The sequence below is a fragment of the Ursus americanus genome, chromosome 9 (assembly GCF_024610735.1).
Source record: "Ursus americanus isolate L20-20 chromosome 9, mUrsAme1.1.p, whole genome shotgun sequence".
NCBI classification, from domain to species: Eukaryota; Metazoa; Chordata; class Mammalia; order Carnivora; family Ursidae; genus Ursus; species Ursus americanus.
Genome location: NC_142135.1, coordinates 15,216,296 through 15,234,786, shown reverse-complemented (window position 1 = coordinate 15,234,786; position 18,491 = coordinate 15,216,296). Strand labels below are relative to the sequence as shown.

General features: G+C 40.8%; 2 protein-coding genes across 4 annotated transcripts in view; one reads left to right on the top strand and one right to left on the bottom strand.

Moving 5' to 3' along the window:
• Positions 1-735, bottom strand: part of WASHC5 (WASH complex subunit 5) — a 66,366-nt gene extending 65,631 nt beyond the window's left edge. Inside the window, exon 1 of the mRNA XM_045805647.2 lies at positions 581-735. The gene's annotated coding sequence lies outside the window, so the exon portion shown is untranslated. The remainder of the gene's footprint in view (positions 1-580) is intronic.
• A 51-nt stretch (positions 736-786) lies between these two features.
• NSMCE2 (NSE2 SUMO ligase component of SMC5/6 complex) overlaps positions 787-18,491 on the top strand; it is a 209,593-nt gene continuing 191,888 nt past the window's right edge. For 2 of the 3 annotated variants that reach the window (XM_087864624.1, XM_045805649.2), the window contains exons 1-2: positions 787-926; positions 4,477-4,647. In XM_087864624.1, coding sequence (XP_087720750.1) covers positions 4,491-4,647 — 157 coding nt within the window. In that variant the 5' untranslated portion in view covers positions 787-926; positions 4,477-4,490. The remainder of the gene's footprint in view (positions 927-4,476; positions 4,648-18,491) is intronic. The other variant, XM_045805650.2, reaches the window with a different exon arrangement.

The window sequence follows — 18,491 nt, the reverse complement described above, 5'->3', positions numbered from 1 at the left end:
GGGAAACTCCGTGCACTTGGAATCTGGAGACCCGGCTCCATTACGGGCTCTGTGACTTGGTTTATGTTTTCAGTCATGCCCATAAACCAGTCAGGACCCTCGGAACTATTTTCCGAAAGGCAAAGAACTTTGGCACCAGCATGACACAGGTGAGGGAATTCAGGTGCACAGAGGAACCATGACTTGCTCAAACTCAGCCGACGGCAGAACTAGAATTCAAACCCGGGTTCATCATACTATAAAAGCCCTCGCCAACTGCTCCGTTTTCTTGAGAATAAATGGAGAAATAACACTGTCTACCCAGCACGGCTCCTGGAAATGTGGAACGACCAGATGCGGGCCAAGCAGCCGAATACCACTTCCCCAAGCGCCCAGACAGCGTGGAAAATCATTTCCACCTAAATGGAGATGGGAGAGCCTGGACTGCAGCCCTGCCCCTGGAGGCCCTCAGTCCTCCAAACCGGGCTCCCCATCCAGACGCACCCCACGCCACAGACGCCCCTTCGGCCCTCGCGGCCCGGCCCAGGGATTGGGGAGGGGCAGAGGGACGGAACGAAGAGCGCATCCCGCCCCAACTCACCAGTCACCCGGGCCGCACCAGGGCGCACGTGTGCGGCCGGCGATCCCGGGCGAGGTCGGCACTCGGGTCCCCACCCTTCCCTCTCCGCACGGGTACCCTTCTATCTGCAGCCCCCGATCGCCAGCCGGCGGGACCCCGGCTTCCGCCTCTGGCTCCCCTGGCGGTCACATGACCAGAGGGGCGGAGAGCGGGGCGGGGCGTCATGTGACCGCTTGCGGGCGACGGCTGATGACGTCCGAGCCCGCGCTCGCAGCTTCAGCGCCTGGAGAAGGGAGTTGAGGAAGGAGTCGGGGTCCGGTTGTGGGCCGTCCGGGTGCAGCCAGACCGACCTGCGTCGGACATCCAGGTAAGGCAGAAGCGGGGAGTGGCGACGGCGAGGGTGGCGGGAGGTGTCGCCTCCCTCTCGGACGCTCCGCGGGTGCCCTGAGCTGGGGTCTGTCCGCCTGGGCTGTGGTCCTGGCTCTTGCACGTCGAGCAGTGAGGGTTGGACAGGCTGCCTCCCTCCCTGCGACGCCATCTCTCCATCCTTAGATCCGAGTGGGGAAGAGTTCACGAATTCTTGTTGCAGATTAATCTGGTTTGAGCTGTCTTTAAAAGCAGGGCCTCGAGCAGGGCGTTCAAATAAGCTCTCTGGGCCTCAATTTTCCTTTTCTTTTCTATAAATGGTGGTGAACCTTAGCGATAATGAGAATGAAGCTCCCGGGCCGCAGTTTATGGCGCTCTGGGGGGAGGACCTGGGAAAGGTGGTTGCTGTTATCGTTGTGACTTTCCTCAGTTCTTTATTGACCGCCTGTTTTGTATGAGGAGCTGTTTCCTGTGCTGTAGAACGTGTCGGAGTTCGAGTTTCAGCTGCTCGCAGGGTGAAGGAGTGACAGCCATGTGAACAAATAGTTGTGATGAATTTTACTGAGTTTCATAAAAAAGTGTATGTGTGTGTTTGGGGGAGAGGGAGGGACAGTAGTAGCATGAGGGAGGGAACAAGCAATTGCTTGTATGGATAAGAGAAGGTTTCATAAAAAAAGATGTATCCTTCTTGAAAAAGGAGATAACAGCTCTGCCTGGACTTGTATAGCCCCATGATTTGAAGGACATTCAGCATAACGTCTATAAATTGTTTGCTGTTTGCCTACCACTGTGCTGTGCAGAAAGATGAGAGAGGGAGACAGTAATAACTGGTCCTGCTTGAAGCCAATCTTATACCTGCTCTGTTCTGAACATGTGTGTCTGTCTTTCCACTTCCCCCACTCATATGTTGAAATCCTAGTACCAGTGTGATGGTATTAGAAAGTGGGGCCTTTGAGAGGTGCTTAGGTCATGAGGGTGGAGCCCTCCAGAATGGAATTAGTGCCTTTGTAAAAGAGGCCCCTGAGAGCTCCCTTGCACCTTCTACTGTGCGAAGAAGAGGAGTGAGAAGGCACAGGGCCTAGGAACCAGGAAGAAGGCCTTCACCAGAAAGCGACCCTGCTCGCACCTTGATCTTGGACCTCCCAGCCTCCAGAACTGTGAGAGATAAATCTCTGTTGTTTATAAGCTACCCAATCTGGTATTTTGTTACAGCAGCCAGAATGGCCTAAGACAAAGCCTGTTGGGAGAGGCAAAATAACATTCTTGGGAACAACTCAGGAAACCTTGTTTTAAACTTTCTTGGAAACCATAGGTACAGGGAACAAAGAGATTATTGTTACTGGGGAAGGCTACAAGAGGAGGTTGATTTAAACCCAAGGTTTCTCAACCACTGCATGATTGACATTTTGGGCCAGATGATTCTTTGGGGGAGGGGGTGTCCTGTGAATTATGTACTTAGCTGTACTTAGTGGGAGAAAGAGGGAAAAGTGTGTTTACTCCATGTATTCCCTTTGCTTCTCGATCTGAATCTTTTCCCTGGAAATACTCCAGAATTACAGAAGGAAGTTTTCCCCAGGTCTCTGCAAATGCAGAGTTTTATTAGAGTAATGTGAATTTTGCGTGCACATAATAAAGATAGCTACTATGTGGTAGACACTCTCCACTTAGCCTGGATTATATTATTCCTTATATTCAGCATGTGTTTTGTCAGCTCCAACTGCTATTAAAAAATAGTGTAGACTGGTGGCTTAAACAACAGGAATTTATTTTCACAGTTTTGGAGACTAGAAGTCAGAGATTGGGGTGCTAGCATGGTTGGATACTGATAAGGGCCCTCTTTCTGGCTCTCAGTCAACCCCCTTCTTGCTATGTCCTCACTTGGTGGAGAGAGAGAACTGGGGTGTCTCTTCCTTTTCTAATAAGGACAGTAATCCCTTCCTGAGGGCTCTACCCTCAGGGCATCTAAACCTAATTATCTCCCAAAGGCCTCCTCTCCAAATACCATCACAATGGGGGTTGGGGGTTAGGCTCTCCACATAAAATTTGGGGGGAGATGCAATTATCTCAGTGTTCTCTATACTTGTTTGATTCTAAGAATCACCCGGGGACAATTCATAAAAATACAGGTTTCCTCAGAGTGTCCACCAGGGACTCTGGTTCAGTAGGTCTGAGATAGTACCTATATATAAATCTGTATTTTTAATAAGCATTTCAACTGATTCTTATTTTTTTTTAAAGATTTTATTTATCCATTTGACAGAGAGAGAGACAGCCAGAGAGAGAGGGAACACAAGCGGGGGGAGTGGGAGAGGAAGAAACAGGCTCCCAGCAGAGGAGCCTGATGTGGGGCTCGATTCCAGAATGCTGGGATCACGCCCTGAGCCAAAGGCAGATGCTTAATGACTGAGCCACACAGGCGCCCCTCAACTGATTCTTAAAATCAGACAAGTTTTAGAAATCTGCATTTAATTTATCCTCAATAATGCTGTGAGATAGATACGATTATTTCCTTTTTACACAAAAGCAGACTGAAGATAGAGAAGGTAAGCAACTTAGCCAGGGTTGTGCAATTTAATTGGCATGGATGGGACAGAATTTCCAAGCATCTCTGTCCAGTGTCCATTCTCTCAAGGACTACTCCATATTGTTGCTTACAGTGTTATAATGATGAAGTTGATGTTAATATTTGCTTCCACTTTTAAAGATTTATATGCTGGGCATTATTCTGAGTGTTTTATTATACATATTATATATTCTCCTTCAGTTCTCACAGTAATCCTTGAGGTAGGCACTGGAGGATTCCAATTTTAGGAAGGGAAAAATGAAACACCGAGAGGTTAAATAATTTGCCTGAAGTCATTCAGTTACTTAAGTGGCAAGATCAGGCTTTGAACTCAGATAGTCTGGTTCTAGAAGCTGCATGCTTGACCCTTACTCCATATCGCCCCCATATTTTACTCTGTAATGTAGAGAAATTCTGCTTTTACTCACAGTTTGGGATCTAACCAAGTCTGTAAATCTGTTAGAACCCAGAGGACAGTCAGGAATATATACAATATGTGTATATAATATATGTTTTTTATTTATATATTTAGTTTTCAGATTTCAATATGCATATGTCAGGTATGTTAAAAATTACAGGTTTTGAAGTTCTCCCTATTAAAGTATTTTATTATTTCTATTTTCAGTTTTTAGAAAGATGCATCATAAAAGTAGTCTACTTTTTCTAACCCCTTTATGTTTTAGGTTTTTAAGAACTGTGCTGTTACTGAATTCTTCAAAGAACCAAGGAATGTTTTGAGAGAGGATATTTTCCCTCCTGTGAAAAATGAAGACACTTAGCTTCCCTGTATATTGAGTGCATCTGCATTTGGTGACCCAGATGACAGCACAATGCTTTGGTTTCCCCTCCAGGGATATAGAATGTATATAATAGTGTGGCACTTGTGGGCTATTAGATACATTCATATGGATGTTTACAACAGTGTTATTATCCTATGCAGTTATTATTCTGACTCCTAAATCTTATTTCATTGTGTTTGAAAACTTAGGTAATAACTTCAAGATGCCCGGACGTTCCAGTTCAAGTTCAGGTTCAACTGGTTTTATATCCTTCAGTGGTATAGAATCTGCTCTCTCCTCTTTGAAAAACTTCCAGTCCTGTATCAGCTCTGGAATGGACACAGCTTCTAGTGTTGCCTTGGATCTCGTGGAAACTCAGAGTAAGTAACAAAACTTACTTCTTTTGTGTCTACTTTGGGATAACCGTGTATGGAGACATTACTCTAGGGATGTGAGATTTTGCTCACCTTTCAAGTGTTCTTGGGACAGTGATTTAATCCCTCGGGGCATTGATTTTCTCATCTTGTTCTACATATCACGTAACGATGTACTGAGGATGAAATGAGCTTGACTCATTCATGTGTCTTCGGTAGTTACGTGCCGGTAGAAATTGCACTAGAAATTTACAGGCTAAAACATGAAGGTTCCTGATCTCAGGGAGCATACAATCTAAAGTATGTGACATTTATGAACTGTAAGGTATGCAAATGCATTAATATAAATTTATAATGTTATTTTTGCAATAGTTTAACTCTGTTCATGCTTGATTACTGGGTAGACAGACTAAACTTATGATAGGGGTACGGGCAAAGGATGGTCTCTACCAAAATAGGAACATTCAGCTTTGATGAATGTTATCAACAGTTTTTGATCAGAAGGTTTGGAAAGGTGTTAATTTGCTTTCTCTGGATTAGGGTTGTTTTTATTTTATATTATATATGGAGGCAGGGGAGCAACAGTATTTTTGTGTTGTTTTTAATTTCACCGGTTTTCAGTGATTTGATTATGATGTGTCTTTGTGATTTTGTTTGTTCTGTCTAGTATTGTTTAAGCTTTGTGAATTTGTAGGCCTATGGTTTTGATCAAATTTAGAAAAATTTCTGCCACTATTTTATTTTATTTTTTAAATTTATTTTGAGAGAGGGAGCATGTGTACAAGCAGGGGGAGGGGCAGAGGGAGAGCTTGAATCTCAAGCAGACTCCATGCTGAGCAGAGAGCCCTACACAGGGCTTGTTCCCACGAACCTGAGATCATGACCTGACCCAAGATCAAGAGTCGGTTACTTAACCAACTGAGCCACCCAGGCGCCCCGCCCCCATTTCTTCAGGATAGCTTTTTAGTCCCTCCCCTCCCCTCTTCTTCTGGGACTCAAATTATATGTATATTGGGCAGCTTGATAACATCCTGTAAGTCACTGAGGCTTGGTTGATTTTTTTTTTTTTTTTCAGGTCTTTTTTTCTCTCTGGCTTCCATTTTAGTGTTGTCTGTTGCTATGTCTTCAGGTTCATTGGTCTGGTCTTCTGCAGTCTCTGTTGTTAATTTTGTGCATTGAATTTTAAATTTCAGATACTGAATTTTTCAACTCTAGACACAAAGAATTGAATGGAATCTTCTGTCTTCTATTTCTCTTATGTTCATGTTTTCCTCTATATTCTTGAGTATATGGAGCATATTTATAATAGCTGTTTTAATATCCTCGTCTGCTAATTCTGTCATTCCTGTCACTGCTTCTTCACATGGACATCGTGTGTATTATGTTGTTGAGTGTGTGGATTTTGTCGTCTTCCAATAAAGAATTACGGCATTTGTTTTGGCAGGCATCAAAGTCATTTGTGGACTAGGCTCATCCTTTCCAGCCTTGTTGTTAAACTTTGTTAGTGCGGGTCAAGTTAGTGTTGATTTATTTTAGTGCCAGTTTAGCCAGGTTACAATGCTTGGCCTTTCTGCTTCTCTGTTGATTGCCCAGAGGGTTCAGTGAGATAGCTCCACTCTGCTGGTTGGAATCCGAAGGTCTTCCAGTGCTGTGTGAATTCTGGAAATTTTTCACTTTACAGCTCCCAGCAGTTGTTCCTCAGTGGTTTAGGATTGCGGAGGTCTCTGGAGATCTCTAGAGTACTTTCTCTGCAGTAGCTCCCTCTGGGTGCTCTGTCTTGGAAACCTCTGTTGTCTTAGCTTCCCCAAACTCCAGTCTCTTGTCTCCTTGGTCCTTCAAGACTTTTGTTCTCTGCTTGGCTTCCTCCACCCTTGTGCAGAGAGGCAGACAACTGTAGAACTTACCTAACTTGTTTGTCCCTCTCTGTGGGGCTCACGGTTCTGCTCTTCCTGTTGTCCCACTGTCTAAAGCAGTTGTCTCATATATTTTGTCCAGCTTTCTAGTCCTCACTGCAGAATGGCCAATTCCATACCAGTTGTTCATTCATGGCCAGCAGCCGAAGGCACCCGTAATTTTTAGTGGGTAGCCTTGCAATGTCTTAACCCTTCCGAGCCTTGATCTGTAGTCTATTTTTGGATCTTTGGCTTTGGCTTTGGTAGGTGACCCGGATAAAGGTCATAATAAAATCTTCAACCATAAGAGAGAAGAGCTGGAACGCAAACCTGTTGACTGTGTTCTTGGACAGCAGTGAATGGATTGGGAGAAATTACAGTACAGAAGAGCATGCGGAAAAGTCCATGAATCATCTTCATAGCAGAACTATTCCCTTTTCCTCTTAGCCTTGTAAGATTAGCACCCTTTCTGTTTACCTTTTGGGTTCTCCAATTTCATCACAAATTAAAATGAGCTTTGTTAGAAGAGGTGGTAGTGATCACTTAGGTATCATTTTGTCACTTTGTACTGTATATCTCTTGTTGCTATAGTATTAAATTGTTGGTAAAGGGGATTCTTGTTCCCAAGCACTTGGAAGGGAGTGATGTGTATTGTTGTGGTTGCATATTCCTATACCAGGTTGCTGTCCCTATTCAACTTCTAGCTCATTTGAAATGATCACCTTTCCCTGTATTATGTTATAATGTGTGGTGTCCAGGCAATAGACTCTTACTGCCAGCATGTCTATTTTTTCCTCTAGATGTGTTGGTATTCTGGGAATACTTTCTTATTTACCTAATTGCAAAATGAAATTTGTTATATTAGGAGATTTTTCAGGAAGCTGGGGCTTATTTTTCAGATTTTTAAATTTATTACATACTTTTCTGCTTTCTGAGGCAGAAGTACTGACTTAGTTTACCAAAATTGTTGTTGTGATTATCATCTTTAAGCAATTAAATTTTCATAAGCCCTTTAAATTTAGTTAAATAAAATTGAGGAATGGTCCCGTTCTAAAATGTTAATGTACCTCTGGTTGTAGCCTCTCCTTAAGCCTCTATGCCAGTCAAGGAAAGGTTTGAAAAGAACAGTTTTGTCAGAAATTCATCCTCTTTTAGGCAGTTGCGCTTAAAATGTTAGAATTAAATAGTTGGTCTTTTTTTGTTTATTTATTTTTAAGATTTTATTTATTTATTTGACAGAGAGGGAGACAGCCAGCGAGAGAGGGAACACACGCAGGGGGAGTGGGAGAGGAAGAAGCAGGCTCCCAGCGGAGCAGGGAGCCCGATGTGGGGCTCAGTCCCAGGACCCTGGGATCACGCCCTGGGCCGAAGGCAGACGCTTAACAACTGAGCCACCCAGGTGCCCCTGGTCTCTGTATATTTAAAGTAATATTTTTAAAGTATAAATTCAAAACTAATCAATAGAGCAAAACTTTGAACTTCTTTTATATACTTATGCCACCTGTATTCATGTCTGTGATGTTGCCTATCATGCTAGAGGCTTGGGTTTGCAAGGCTGGCTTTTCAGAGTTGATTTTTTTTCCCTCTTAAGTGATAGGTTTGCAGTTTGTGACACAGAATAAGGGATGGCACTTAATTGTGATGATGTGGAGGTGGCCATACTGATCTCTTGATCCAGTTTTTGTTTTTGTTTTGTTTTTCTTTACTTCAAATATGTAACTCTTTAATTTTGAATAAATAGATACTTATTAAAATTCAGAGGTTTTTTTTTTTTTTCAAATAAGGGCATACTATAAAGCTGAATTCAAAGATTTTTTTTGAATTTATTTAAGGTGGGAAGGGATAGAGGAAGAAGGAGAAGCAGGCTTCCTGCTGAGCGGGAAGCGGGATGTGGGCCTCAGTCCCAGGACCCTGAGATCAAGAGATCAAGACCTGAGCTGAAGGCAGGTGCTTAACAGACTGAGCTATCCAGGCGCCCCTATAAAGCTGAATTTAAAGAAATGAAAACTTGTAGATAAATTATGGTACTGCTCTTACTGAACCTTAGGTGTTTTAGGTTGCTATTAGATAAATAAGTTCTCTCTAAGACCTAAATAGAAGATAAACAGTTTAGCAAGGCTTCATCAGATCTACTTTTCTCCTGATTAGTTTGTAACATAATTGCACAGAGTAGATAGATATATACAGTGGACTTTTCTGTGGCATCTGTTATCATTAGGGTAGATGATTCTTAATTTAAAAAAATCACCAATATTCAGGGCGCCTGGTGGCTCAGTTGGTTAAGCATCCAGCTCTTGATCTCGTCTCAGGTCATGATCTTGGGGTCCTGTGATCCAGCCCCGTGCCAGGCTCTGCACTCAGTGGGGAGTCTGCTTGAGGATTGTCTCTCCCCTTCTCCCACTGCCCCTCCCCCAGCTTGTGTGCCTGCTCTCCCTCCCTCTCTCTCTCAAATAAATAAATAAATAATAAATGTTTTAAAAAAGAAATATCTTGGGGTGCCTGGGTGGCTCAGTCGGTTGAGCTTCGGCTCAGGTCATGATCTCATGGTCCTGGGATCAAGTCCCACATTGGGCTTCCAGCTCAGTGAGGAGCCTGCTTCCCCCTCTCCCTCTGCTCGTGTGCTCTCTCTCTCACTCTGTCTCTCAAATAAAATCTTTAAAAAAATAATAAAAAGAGAAATATCTTTAAAAATCACCATTCTACCTCCTTGGCGTTACATGTGTTCCCAGATGAGTCCCACCCCCACTTAAGATACAGTAACATACCATATCCTGATATCCTGAAACCAGTTAATGTTTTTCTTTATTTCATGGGGGTTTTTTGCATTCGTGTTGTGTTTTGCTTTGTTAATGTGTCTGGTCTTCCCTTTGAACCTAGTCTCCTGGGGCAGAGACCTCAGCGATGAGCTCATCTCACATTTTCAGAGGCTTGATGTTCATCAGGTTTTGAATGTGTATAAATTAGTTAATAAGTGTCTTTGAAGCCTCTTTCTCTAAATAGAGATATTTGAATCCACTATATAGAAAATTAAGTTGTCGGGGCACCTGGGTGGCACAGCGGTTAAGCGTCTGCCTTCGGCTCAGGGCGTGATCCCGGCATTATGGGATCGAACCCCAAATCAGGCTCCTCCGCTATGAGCCTGCTTCTTCCTCTCCCACTCCCCCTGCTTGTGTTCCCTCTCTCACTGGCTGTCTCTATCTCTGTCGAATAAATAAATAAAATCTTTAAAAAAAAAAGAAAAGAAAAGAAAATTAAGTTGTCTTCCAAAATTAGAAATTGAGCACTTCTGTTAATTTGTAAATGTAATTTTTTAAGGACTTTGCATTTAATTTTTGTGTTAGAGCTCATTAATCCAGTGGTTCTCAAACCTGAGGGTGCATGAGAGCTACTTAGAGGGCTTGTTAAAACACAGACTGCGGGACCCCACCCCCAGAGTGTCAGTAGGTCCAATGAGCCCAAGACTTTGCAATTCTGACAAGTTACCGGGTGATGCTGATGTTGGTGCTGCTGATCCACCACCGCCAGACTTTGAGAACCCTGGTCTAATCCTCACTTCCTATTTGGCAGGAAACATACACCACTAGGTGGCACCAGAATACCTCTTATGAGGTAGCCACGGGGCCTCAGGGACCGCTGTTGCCTGCAGACTTCAGGATTGTGCAAAAGAACAGTCGCTAAATTGTTGAAATTTTGTAGCCTAGAGCCTGAGTTATTCCATATAGCTAAGAAAAGAAACATATGTTGACCGTATCTGTATCAGACCAGAGAAACTATAAGCCTATTAAGGTTACATTTTAAGATGAACTCTTCCAGGAATGAGGAATAACCAACCCAGTATCTCCACTACCTTTGTTTTCAATTACTAGAGATAGATGTAGACCCTGTCACAAGAAAGAAATAAACACCGCAGCTTTATTATTTATTATCCTAAGTTACTGGATCTTGATTTTGTTGATCACATTTAAAAACCACTCTAAAAAGGTTTACACATTCTGTCCACATAAATAGGTCATTTTGTCCTTCTACAGGGCTAGTTGTGTTTGGAACAGTTTTAGGAGGTTAAAAGGTGGGAAATGTGCTTTTCTTTCCTATTGGCTTCCTCAGGCAGAAAGTTGAGTAGTTTCCTTTTTAAGAGCTGGGGAGAGGAAACTTTGGGCAGTTGTTTGCCTTGCCTCACCTCTTGTGGCTGTTCATTCTCACCCCATAAATTTCCAGCCATCCCAGCACCTCCAGATTTTCTTTCTTCCACTGACTGTAACAACCTGAAAGTTGGCATGGTTTCTCCACATGATGGAATGTGTGGAAATCATTGCTTGCTCTGCTCTCCTGTTTGCTAGGCTCTCCTGTTCACAATGGGATGTCACTTTCTGAAATAGTGAATGAGTCATATTTTAGGTTTTGAAACCGAGTATGTATAGTATCTGAATACCGCCTGGGTTTCTAGACTCGAGAATAACCTTTCTGTTGCTTCTATTTTTTTATATTCGGAGCAAAGGCATGAGTTAGGTTTTAGTGACCTAATAGGGTATGAAAATGACTAATACAGAAAAAACTGAGTTGGAATCACTCGATCAGATTTTAAAATTAGACTAGCATTTTATCATGTATCTTTGATCATTGGAAAGAATTAAGGCTAGTTTAATGTTAGGCAAAGATGACAACTCAAGGCAGATTTTAGGACTGATTTTGAAACATCAGTTTCCTTTTTAGAAAATAAAATTTTTTCTGGTGGTAAGCTGAAAGGAGCTTTTATTAGGTTGGTGATTAACAGTTGAAATCAGTTTGGTTATTTTAGAGAGGGTTGTTATTTTCATTCAGGCCTAGATCTCTCCTCTCTGTACTTTACAAGTGAAATTATATATTTGTGTTTTACATAAATGTAAAGTGTTATTTATATATTGCAGCACTGTCCAATAAAAATATAGTGTGAGCCACATGTACAATTTAAATTTTTCTGTCATCCTTGTTACAAAAGGTAAGAAAGAGAATTTAATTTTAGTGATACTTTATTTAATCCCATATATCTAAAATATGATTTCAACGTGTAATTGGTATAAAAATTGAGTTATTTTTACTTTTTTTTTTTTTTTTTGTATGCAAGTTCAGAATCCTTCAGTCCATCTCAGTCTGGACCAGCCACGTTTCATATGCTTAATAGCCACATGTGGCAGATGGCTGCCAAAATAGACAGCTGCAGGCATCAGAGGAGAGCAAGAATCTGTAAGGGTGGTTACATCAACTAGTTTTGCAGCTTTTTAGTAGTTTTGGTGACTGTTCAAATTAAACCAGTTGGCAAAACGAGATAATACCATTTATTGATTTTTTTTTTTTTTTTTTTTTTTTTTTGGTACTTGTCACTCCCCTACCACTGGTATGATTGGTATTTTAAGTTTTCCCCCAGATTGTTTAACCAGCTTAAAATTACCTCTGGGGATCCTATTAATATTTGATGCTGTCTGAAATGTCATATGCTGATTTGACTCCATTCCTACAGTACTTTGATATTTTGTAGCTAACGCGGTAAATTAGTTTCTTATGGTATTGGGCAAGCCAGAAAGGTCAAGCCTCTTAACTTCAGCAGCCAGAATACTCTAGTTGCTGTAAACAATTAAGCCTGTCAGCAATTGACCTTGGAAATGCTAATTTGCTTGTCCCTGGGTGCTGCTTCCAGGGGCAGGCTTTCTCTCTCTGGGGATGGGAGTTAAAAATTCGAGTTTGGAGAAGTACTAGATAGAGCACTGGGCCTAGCTCCACCGTCACCTGCTTTTTGCTTCGTTTTTGCCTGTGACCAAGTTACAAGAGGAGTGTTGCTAGCGAGAATTTCTTTGAAGGCCTTGTAGAATTATGTCTAGACTGACATGGAGAGGGGAGCTTCGTTGACCTTTGGTTCTCCCCTTCCCCTTCATTCTGAGGCACCATTTGCCATAATGATGGTTGATTAAGAATGATTTCATCAGTTTCATTGTATTTCTTAAATTTATTGAAAAAGGATCTGGAAGGCAACTTTAATCAACCTCTTTGGTTTTGTATTTATTACTGCTGTTGTAGTGTCAGATCCAGAAGAAGGTAGCTGAAAAAGCAAAGGAGAAATAAGTGTTAGTTGGAGAAGTTACCCCCAGTGAGAAGTTACAGGCAGTATTCAGTAGCTAGAGGAGGTGGAGAGAGAATACTTATCAAATCCAGAATTACTGTCTCTAAACTGATGGTGGCAGCAGCAGTGGCTTTTCCTTTAAGACAAAGATTTAGGTTTCCTTTTCTTTGGGGCAGTGCTCAGGCAAAGTGATTTTCTCCCTTGACTGTACAATGCTGATTCAAAACAGTTATTTGAGTTTGGTTGGTTTTCATTTTTCTTAGGTAATTGTTAACACTTTATGTTGATCAATTATTTATTGGCCCATGCCCTCAAGAAGCTAATAATTGAGTTAGCAGATAAGACAAATATATGTAAAGATAAGGAGAACTTCATAGTAGTAAATGATTTGTTCTAAATGAGATTATGAGCCTATCTGTCCCATTCATGACTTTTTACATTATGACCTAGCAGCCTGATTTTTATATCCAGTAGGCATAAGTCTTTTGTAGACTATTCTTATTAGGCAACTTAATAATAGCGGACACAGTGCTTTCTGTGTGCCGGCCATGCTCTAAATGCCGTATGGGTATTTTTTCATTTAATCTTTGCAACAATGCTATAGGGTAGGTAGATAACATAATTAATTACTGTTCAACATATGAGTACACTGAGCCTTGAGGTTGACCAAGGACTAATACCATTCTCTGAAAGGGTTACTTTATCATAATAACCTATTTCAGATTGGAAATACACATTTTAATTATTTACTCCTTGTATATTCTCAACCCATTGTTCTTGTGTGACTTTCCCCTTGTCAATTGTGCTAAGCTTTGAGATAAGTCCTCTTATCTACTCGAATATTGCCTATGCCCGTGCTCATTGTAGAGACAGCCCTTTTGCTGTGCTGTCTCCATTGTACCCGAACATGAGAGTTCCTCATTAAAACAATTTGTCGAGTCCATTCTCATTATAGACTTAGAAGGTTCCCTTGCTGAGCTTACCAAAAAAAGTTTTGCCTAGGATTGTATTTATAAATCTTGATGACCATGAATTGTCTCTAGATCATTCTCGTTTGATCATGTCTCGGGCCATGACCAAAGCATTTGGCATTTACTCTCTGCAAATAGTAGCTATTAATTTCTGTGCCCATTTTAAACCAAAGAGCATAGTTTACAAGAATGTTCATGATGTCACCGGCTACACCCCTCTTTATACTTGGTATACACCAGTCAGAGAGACTGGATTTAGTTCCACCAGTATGTGCCTCCTTGCCTGTGTTCACATAACTTCCTCTTCGTGTTGACTGCTTAGAAGGCACCTACTCATCTTTCAGGGGCAAGCTTAAGTATTCTCTTTTGTCTGCAGATATTCTTCTCCCACCCAGCCCAAACTGATCTCTTCTTTGGTTTCTCTGTGTTGGCCAAGCATTCATCCATCAAAACAGTAGAGCACTTCTTTGCATTTAATTGTTTATAAAGTCTGTATTCCTACCACTAGATATGGGAATTTGAAAAAGTCAGTTAAGAACATCCTGTTTCCCCATCAACTTTTGGCTTTCTGTGTTTCAGCGACTGGGTTCTACCATAAACAGTAAATGAATGGGTGTTGACCAGTAGCAGGCTATACTTTCCCGACCCCTGGTCTTCACAACAGTCATTCTGTGATAGTCTCTTTTCATATATATGAAGTGAAGAATGGGTTAAATTTTACACTAGCAAAACACAGAAGTGATTGTGGAGAGGACAGCAGAAATGTTCTTGCAAATAACTTTTTTTTTCCCTGACTAATTCGTGAAATTACTGGTAGGAAATAATTTCTAATTTCACATAAAAGAGCATAATGTGAGCCCTGACAGCTTCTGTATCAAGCTTCTATATCTATGTCATGTGAAAATTCTTACTTGGAAAGTTTTTTGGGTCCTGCATGTCCATATCAAAGTGCATGTACCTAATTATATTTTATTTTTCTCCTTTCCAAGAGCCATTTATGTTTTTTGAAGTTAGTCCCCACAAATATTTACTAAGTACCTATTATCTGACAAACACTATGCTAGAAATACAAAGATAGGAAGATGCCCTCATCAGACTTCTAGACCCTGTTATGGATATTTCCTTTCTTAGTAATCCCATGAAAGTGAAGTAGACATTTGACAGATGAGAGAGCTGAAGCTCAGGGGCGTTAAGGGATGTGCCTCAAGTCACAAAGTTTAGTTTGACTGGATGGTACTCAAATCAAGACAGCTTCTGCTGTGTGTACCTGTGCATGGGTGCGCACGTGCACACACTCATTCGTGCGTAGGTCCTCGTGTCCTCCGCCAGTCCTGACTGCCTTTATAGGTATTAGGTTTGGTGCCATGAATAAAGAATCCCTCAGTATGAGATGCAGTTATACTGTAATGAAGTTTATTTCAGCAATTTAGTGTTTATCACCATAAATTCACCTTTATGGGATTTTACTCACGCTAACCTAGTTTCTTTTTAATCCCTCCCAGTTAAAATCACTCGTCTCTGACGTCCATTAGCTGTTCTATCCTTTTGTTTGGTGACTTTTTAAAAATAACAGCTTTACTGAGATATAATTCACGTACCATATAATTCAAGCATTTAAAATGTATAACTTAGTGGTTTTTAATATATATACAGATACTTGATTTATTCAATTTTAGAACATCTTCATCACCTCTAAAAAAGGAACCCTGTACCCTTTAGCTGTCAGCTGTCTGTCCCTCCCCATTCTCCTCAGCCCTAAAGGAGCCACTACTACTTTCTTCCTCCACAGATTTGCCCATTGTGGACATTTAATGTCAATGTAATCATATGTGGCTTTTGTGACTGGCTTTGGTCACTTTATATGATGTTTTCAAGGTTCATCCATGTTCTAGCATGTATCAGTACTTCATCCCTTTTATGACCAAATAATATTCTACTGCATGGATATACCACATTTTATATATGCATTCATCCATTGATGGACATTGGATTATTAGTAGTAATAATTATCTGTATACTAAGAAATGCTGCTGCGAACATTTTGTGTATAAGTTGGTCTTGCTGTGGGTCTGATTTGCATTTCCCTGGTGACTAATGATGTGGAGCATCTTCTCGTGTGTTTGTTGGCCACTTATATATTTTCTTTGGAGAAATGCCTATTCAGATTCAGTGCCCATTTTCAAATTGAGTTATTTCTGTTTATAGTTTTGAGTTGTAAGTGTTCTTTATATGTTCTAGATACAAGTTTATTATCAAATACGTTATTTGCAATTTTTGCCCCATTCTTTGGATTGTCTGTTTATTTTCTTGGTAGTTTTGAAGCATAAAAGTTTTTAATTTTGATGAAATCCAATTATCTACTTTTTCTTTTGTTGCTTGTGGTTTAGGTATCAAACCTAAGGACCCATTTCCAGTTCAAAGGTCATGCAGATTTATCCCTGTTTTCTTTTCTAAGAGTTTTGTAGTTTTAGCTATTACATTTAAATCATTTTGAGTTTATCTACGGTTTGCTTTAAGGGTCCGGTTTCCTTCTTTTGCATGTGGCTATCCAGTTGTCCCAGCACGATTCTTTCCCCCACTGAATGATGTTGGTACCTTGTTGCAAGTCAGTAGACCATAGACATGATTTTATTTTTGGATTTCAATTCTGTTCTGTTGATGGAATTCTATATACCTATCTTTATGCCAGTACCACCCTGTCTTGGTCGTTGCTTTGTAGTAAGTTTTAAAATCAGAAAGTGTAGTCCTCAAATTTTGTTTTTCTTTTTAAAGATTGTTTTGGGTATTTGGGGTATCTTGTACTTGTGTATGAATTTTAGGATCAGCATGTCAGTTTCTACAAAGAAGCCAGCTAGGATTCTGATAGGGTTGCATGGAATTATAGATCAATTTGGGAAGTATTACTGTCTTAACAATATTAGGTCTTTTGATCCGTGACCATAGGAATTTTTTTACATTTATTTATATCTTTAATTTCTTTCAACAATGTTTTCTGAGTATTAATATTATACTTCTTTTGTTAATTTCAAAAAATTTCACTTTTTTGATGCTATTGTAAATGTAATTGTTTTCTTAATTTTTTTCTAGATTGTTTATTACAATTAAATACCCTTGATTCTATATGTTGATCTTGTATTTTGCAACCTTGCTGAGCTCGTTTGATAGTTCTAAAATTTTTTTTAATGGATTCCTTAGGTTTTCCGATATACAGCATTGTGTTGTCTGAGAGTAGATATAGTTTTCTTTCTTTCTTTCCAGTCTTTTTGCCTTTTGTTTATTTTTCTTGCCTAATTACCCTGGCTAGAAACTGCAGTATGATGTTAACTGGAAGTGGCAAGAATGGACATCCTTATCTTGTTCCTGATCTTAGGGCAAAAGCATCCTGTCTTTTCCTCAAGCATAACGTTTGCCAGAGAAATCCCTTCCTCCTTCAGTGTCCATCCAGCACCCTCTATTGAGAAAAGCCTAACATTATGCTCACTGTAAGGAGAAATGCTTAAAGCAGTTTCATCCATTATCACACAGTATGTATCAAAAGGTGAATTTTGAGCTGAAAGGCAATAAACTAATTACTTGGCGCAGCACACAAATAAGCAAGTGGACTAAAGCTTTAAAGGTGCCGTGAAAGAAACCTGTGTCAGGAAACAGTGAGAAGGGGGTGTGCCACATGGTTGGTGGTCCATTCTGGCTGAGAACTTTTAGGAGAAATTTCATACAGGAGACGTTGACAAAAAGGTGATTTCCTGTGGAGTAGGAGAGGGTATTTCTGAGGGAAGCAAAGGTGAGAAGAGGTGTGAAGAGCCTGGTGTGAAGATCTGTGAAGCTCCTGATGTTTTACCCCCCTTGCAAGCTAACAGGTTAGCCGGCCACAGTTTCATGGATGCTGGCAGAAGACAGGAGATTCCTGGATCAGAGACAAAGGTCTTCTTGTTGCTGCACTTCGAGTAGTGGGAATATCATGTTTCCGTAGGCTCCCTTTGTTGACCCCCACTCCAAGTCTTTACGAGCTGATATTGAAGGGCCCAAGGTGATCCTGTGGTCTGGGTCACCGCTGAGGACCCTCGAGCTCAGGGAACCCAGATTTTTATAATGGGCAATGAATGTCCCCACTCTTTGGCCCTGGAGGAAGATGTTATCTTTCTTACACATCCCTCTGCTCTGGAGGGAGACACTATCGCAGTCTTTCAAAGCTTTGTTCGTGATAGAGACATCCTTGTAAAGATCGTCTAGAACAAAAGGACAGTTAATGGCTCTGCTTGTAAGATGCACAGAGATGTGTGAGACCTCTAAAGAATTGATTCCCAGATCCAGGGAGCTGCAAGTAGTTCAGACTGAAGATTAGCTTTGATTGGGGCCTTTCTGATATTTTTAGCTCCACGTCTTACATCTACAGCACTTACTCCATCAAGACACAGTGCGTCTCTCAATGTAGCAAGGCCGTTGCTGCTGCTGGGTTCTCCTCTTCTTTCCCTTTTGGCCAATTAGGGCAGCACAGTGCTTTGGTTGGCTAGGCAGAGTTACTTAAGGGGGTTAGAAACCAGTTCTGCAGTCAAGTAACCTGGGTTCAAACCCAGCTCTGGCAGTTATCAGCATTGTGACTTTAAGTAAATTTTGGTTTCTTCATTTATAAAATGGGGATAATACCATAAAATAGCAACTAATATCTAACGAGTATTTAATTGTGTGCCCATATGTCTTCCTTACTTCCACTTTATTTAGGGTTGATGTAAGAATTAAATAATAGGTTTAAAATGTTCTCCACTGTGCTTAGCACATAGTACTCACATTTTATTGCTCAATTATTTTGTTTTTGTTAATAGTTATTTGGGCCTTTTGCAGGTGAGAGATGTATCCTTAAGAGCTCTTGGTGTAGATTTAGTATTGTACAAAGTTAGT